This window comes from Hevea brasiliensis, chromosome 2 (assembly GCF_030052815.1).
Source record: "Hevea brasiliensis isolate MT/VB/25A 57/8 chromosome 2, ASM3005281v1, whole genome shotgun sequence".
In the NCBI taxonomy this organism is placed as follows: domain Eukaryota; kingdom Viridiplantae; phylum Streptophyta; class Magnoliopsida; order Malpighiales; family Euphorbiaceae; genus Hevea; species Hevea brasiliensis.
Window position 1 is genome coordinate 82,079,232 of NC_079494.1, and position 5,551 is coordinate 82,084,782.

General features: G+C 34.1%; 1 protein-coding gene across 1 annotated transcript; it reads left to right on the top strand.

Annotated features, from left to right (window-relative positions):
• The first annotated feature begins 4,332 nt into the window (after positions 1 to 4,332).
• On the top strand, positions 4,333 to 5,001 carry LOC110652556 (uncharacterized). The gene has a single exon (XM_021808164.2). It carries the CDS (start codon positions 4,333 to 4,335, stop codon positions 4,999 to 5,001), a length of 669 nt encoding a protein of 222 aa, XP_021663856.2.
• The last annotated feature ends 550 nt before the right edge of the window (positions 5,002 to 5,551 follow it).

Here is a 5,551-nt window from a genome sequence, read left to right on the forward strand (position 1 = left end):
CGTCCTATAACCTTTCTAATCTTAAATTTACTTCAAATATTTCCCCAGTTTGTATGATGTTAGCGAAACTATTGAAGGTATTCCAAGTCATCAAATTAAAGTAAGGAGCATTCAGAGTTTCAATGAATAAAGAGCATAACTCATTCTCAATTACTGGTGGATAAATTTATGTCGCCTTTTCTCTCTATCTGTGGGCATAACCTTAAAATTCTCAGCCTCTTTCTGCACAAGATTTTGAAGATCCCTTCTGATTGGGGCTATATCACAATTAAACTTATATTATTTTAAGAAAGCATCTGTGAAGTCCTTCTAGGAGTTTAGTTTACTCCTATCCAGTTGAACATACCAGCGTAGAGCTAAGCCTTTGAGACTTTCATGGAAGAAATAGATTAGTGTTTGCTGGTTTATAACCCTATAAGTGCACGGATCATTAATAAGTAATAAAGTGATGAGTAAAATATCATTCCCATGAGGACCATGTTGAATACCAAACTATAGTGATTTTAATTATCTATGTAACATCCTGAACTTCTAAGCTCTGAACAGTACTATTTTCAATCCATGAATAGTACTATTCAAAGCCAGTTTGAGGATTAGAAATGAAATGAAAATAAAGTGAAATAAGCAATATAGAAATCAAAGTGACCATCGGGCTATGAAATTAAATATCATTATAAAAAAAGATAGACTATAACCCGATGAGGGACATTTTGGTCATTTGACGCATAGAGTTGACTTCTGACCTAAATGTCCATTAAAATGAACTAGAATAAATTAATGAAAATGACTTTAAAATATGAAAGTTTTATGGAAATTAAAAGGGACATAAAGGCAATTAAGGCAATTGTTAAAATTTTAATAAATATAATAAAAAATTAAAATTAAAAAGATGGATAAATCCAATATAAAAAGACAAAAATTAATTAATGAAAGAGTCTTCTTCCTCCTTTCTTCTTCCATGAGCCGAATTCCCTTGCCATTATCCTTCCACCATTTTTGTCCTTCCCTAGATCCAATTTCATGCAATTTCCAACATAAACCTCATAACCAACTTCATTAAAACTTGCTAATAGACATTGAAGAAGTGATTAGTAGTAAAAGGAAGCAAAGAAATTGAAGTTTTCGCAAGGGGAAGAATTGTCCAATTGAGGTTAGTGCTAAATCTTGCTTACTTTCTTCATCTATACTTGAATTTAAGATAGATTATGAGAGAATTACATGAAAAATTGAAGAAATCATGCATAAATGGAAGAGTATAATTTTGGCCAACCATGGTAGGAGGAGAATTGATATGTTTAATTGAATTTAAACTTGAATCCTAGCTCAGATAAGATGAATTATATGATTGATATATTGAATTGCAAATGATTGCATGAAGTTGGGATATTGTGGAAGTTAGGGTTCTGGAAATTTGGGGAATTTTGATAAACCTCATAACCAACTTCATTAAAACTTGCTAACAGACATTGAAGAAGGCTATAAGTAGAGCTACATAGCTCCAATTGGTGTGAGGCCAATTGAAGGTGAAATTTAAGACATAATGTTAGAAATGTTATGAAGGAAGCTTGCCCAGAAACTAACTACAAGTTGGCCTAAACTAGGCTTAAATCCAGAATTGACATTCTGGACCTAGGCAGAAATGATCATATGAACAGTGTTTAGTAATTTAAGCATAATTCACTCTAAAAAACTCTAATTGACCTGATTCTAAGACCTATGGAAACCTGAGACATAGGAGAACATTTCAGATTTTGAACTTAAAGTCAAATTATGACCCAAACTCAACCAAATTGCTAGACAAAGTTAGTCTAGCAAATCTGCCATGGACTAAACCTGATTCTAGAAATTCGAAACTTTAGGGTATCCGACCAGTTGTGGAAAAAATGTCATAACTTAAGCTGAAAAACTTTAAATGTAGTAACTCCAAAGCCAAATTGTTCATAACACATAGAACTATAATTTTTGTGTTTTGACTAGAACCCAGATCCTAAAGCAATTTAGGGAAATTATTAGGAGAATTCAAGAATTCCTAACCTGAAATTCTTGCACTGGAACCATTTTACCATTTGACCCCAGGACAGTAATTAGACCATAACTTTCACTAGAAAATTCCAATTGGAATGAATCAAAATGATTTGAAAACCTAAGAATTAAAGCTACAACTTTAGTTTAGAAATCTTAATCAAATTTTGGGTGTAAGACCCTTAAATATTAATTGGAAAACAGACCTTAAACCTGAAATCCTGGAGTCACAAGATCTAGGAGTCACATAACTTAGCCTACACAACTTAAAATTTAGTGATTCTTGAACCTGTGTAACCATGAGATACAGAAGAACAACTCATATGAAGAACATCAAGCCAAATTATGACTGTAACTTGTCTAATTAACTTGATAAATTTGAGTTCCAGATCTGCCCTGTTCTAGAACAGCATTGGACTCTGGATCAGTACTTGGTTAATTGACCATAACTGGAGCTACAAAACTTCAAATTGAATCATTCAAAAAGGAAATGAAAGCTAAGACAATAAGAAACAACTTTTGTGGAGAATGTATAGTCAAATTACTACTGTAGCTTAGCCTAATATAAGAGGTAAATCAAGATTGAAATTTTGGAATTAATGATGCACTCATAAAATGACTTGAAATATGATTGATAATTAATACCAATAGCTCAATGAACATGAATGTGATGTGAATATGTACTTAGGACTCATGTTCCCAACATGATTGAAACAAAAATGCTATGAAGCATGAATACAACATATGATGAAATTATGTGACATATGAATTTCTAAGCATATTAATTGCCCATGCATGCCTAAACATGTGTATGGGGTGGATAGATTGGCATGCCAAGAAGGTTTCTATTTTGCAGTACTACCTATGGCTTTATGCCATTTTGTGATTATGGCTTTTATGCCATTCTATTGATCATGGCTTCCAGCCATTCTGTTGCATTATGATGTACATGGCTTTATGTCTGATTGCTATTATGGCTTTTTAGCCATTCTGTTGCATACGTAGTTGACATCATGTGTCTCATGGTATGACAGCCCGAGGCACAGATGTATCCAGTGCTAGTGATACCCACTTATCCAGTCCAGTCAGTCTATTATAGGTTACTTGGGCATTGAAAAGTATTAATGAGATTAAATATATGTTGAAATGAAGTAAGGAAATTGAATATCAAGATAAAGAAAAAGAAAGATCTTAGTAAAATAAATGTTTCCAAAGTCCTTAAAAAAAAAAAAAAAAAGAGGGAGGGATATTCAAAATCACTATGTAATTAACCAATATGGTGAAAAAGAGCTGATAGTATAAATCTTACTTAGTTTTAAACTAATCCATACTTCATTAAATATGCATTTTCCTTATAATTACTACAACCATGAAATTATTACTTTTATTTGTTTATTATATCTTCACTGTATTATTGCACCACTAAGTATAAATGCTTAGCGTGTTGGCTTATCCACTCATTGGTATCGGAAATAAAGCCCAGTCTACAGTGGACTAGGATTTTAGACTACAGATCTGCAGAAGTGTCGAGTTGTGTCTCCTCCTCACAGCAATGCATTTTGGTAGGGTCCACCAGGCCATATGAGTTTATTTTTGTACATTGTAAATACTCATTAAGTTGTAATGTAAATTATGAGATTTGTATAATTAATTTGTACATCGTATAAATTAATAAAATTTGTAAATTCTATGTATAATATGAGATGAAATTTGATATGGATGCATATGCAAATTTTATGGAAATGAATGTGAATGAGAAATGATTTTATGATTTGATATTATGGAATTTTATGAAAATGGAATTGAGATTATATGTAAAAGTATTTCAAGCAGGTGACAAATAAAGCAGGACAAATCTTAATAAAACAGAGAAGACTCCGTCAGTTTCCCCATTTGAATATTTTGATTTAATTAATAATGAGATCGAAATTAATAATGGATAAAATAAGATAAGATAAGGTGCTCCGGCATAGAATATGGCACTCCTTACTCAGCTACGCAGTAGATCGGGTAAAGGGGTGTTACATTTAGTTGTATCAGAGCAGAGGTTTAGGCATTTCTAGCCTTAGATAGATAGAAAGTGATAGTGTGCATGACATGCATTGCATCCAATAAGAGTCTAGGTGACACTAATGCAGATCTGTTTCTCTGTTTATTTTAGGTTAATTCATGGACCCTTAATCACAAAGGGCCATTGAGGAAGAGGTTGAAAGTTATGCCTCTGCTCAAGATGGTGATAGAGATAGGGGAGAGCCAGCTGCATAGGCATTAGGAGAGCCTGCACAGTCTCAGCAACAATTTTTTTAGTAGATGGCTGATCTACTTAGGCTTGTGACGGGGACTCAGACACAGTCTGCACAAAAATCCCCTTTGAAGAAGCTCCGTAAGTATGGGGCAGTGGATTTCAAGGGAATGAAAGAGGATGATCTTACCGCTGCTGAACTTTGGTTAGAAAGGATAGAGAGGGTCCTTCAGCAGCTACATTGTACCCCTGACCAGAGTGTGGAGTGTGTTGTGTCTCTGCTCAAGGAGGATGCCTACCAATGGTGGGATACTGTGTCACACGCAGTTCAGCAAGATCAGTTGACATGGCAATTCTTCTTAGTTGAGTTTAGGAAGAAATACGTTAGCAATGTTTACCTTGAGGCAAAAAGGAGGGAGTTTAATGATATGAGACAGAGGCAATTAACAGTATCTGAATATGAAAGAGAGTTTGTAACGTTGAGTAGATATGGTAGAGAAATAGTTTCCACTAAAGCTAATAGATGTAAAAGGTTTGAAGAGGGTTTAAATGACAATAGCAAGTTGCATATCATAGCCTTGAGGATCACAGATTTTTCCCAGATGGTAGAGGTTGCATTAAATGTAGAGAGGGTTAGAATTAGTGAGCAGAACCCTAGAGACAGGCAACGTAAGAGAGAATCTAGACCAAGACAATCTAGCATGCGAACTTCTATTAGTAAGAAGTCCAAGGGTTAAAAGGACCAGACACAGGGCCAGAGAGGCCAGTCTGGAGTATCTGTGGCCAGTTCCCCAAGCACAATAATAAGGGGATCAACCCTAATGCTAGAATGTACCCCTATGGTAGGAGACACAGAGGGGAGTGTCCCCCTATGGTAGGAGACACAGAGGGGAGTTTCAACAACTGACTGGGGGGTGTTTTAAGTGTGGGGCTACGAATCATTACTTGAATAGTACTATTCAAAGCTAGTTTGAGGACTAGCCATGAAATGAAAAAAAGTGAAATAAGCAGTATAGAAATCAAAGTGACCATAGAGTTATGGAGCTAAATATCATTATCGAAAAATACAGACTATAATCCGATGAGGGACATTTTGGTCATTTGACACCTAGAGTTAAATTCTAACCTAAATATCCCTTAAAATGAGTGAGAATAAATTAATGAAAATGACTTAAAAATATGAAAGTTGTATGGAAATTAAAAGGGACATAAAGGGAATTAAAGCAATTGTTAAAATTTTAATAAATATAATCAAAAATTAAAATTAAAAAGATGCATAATACAATA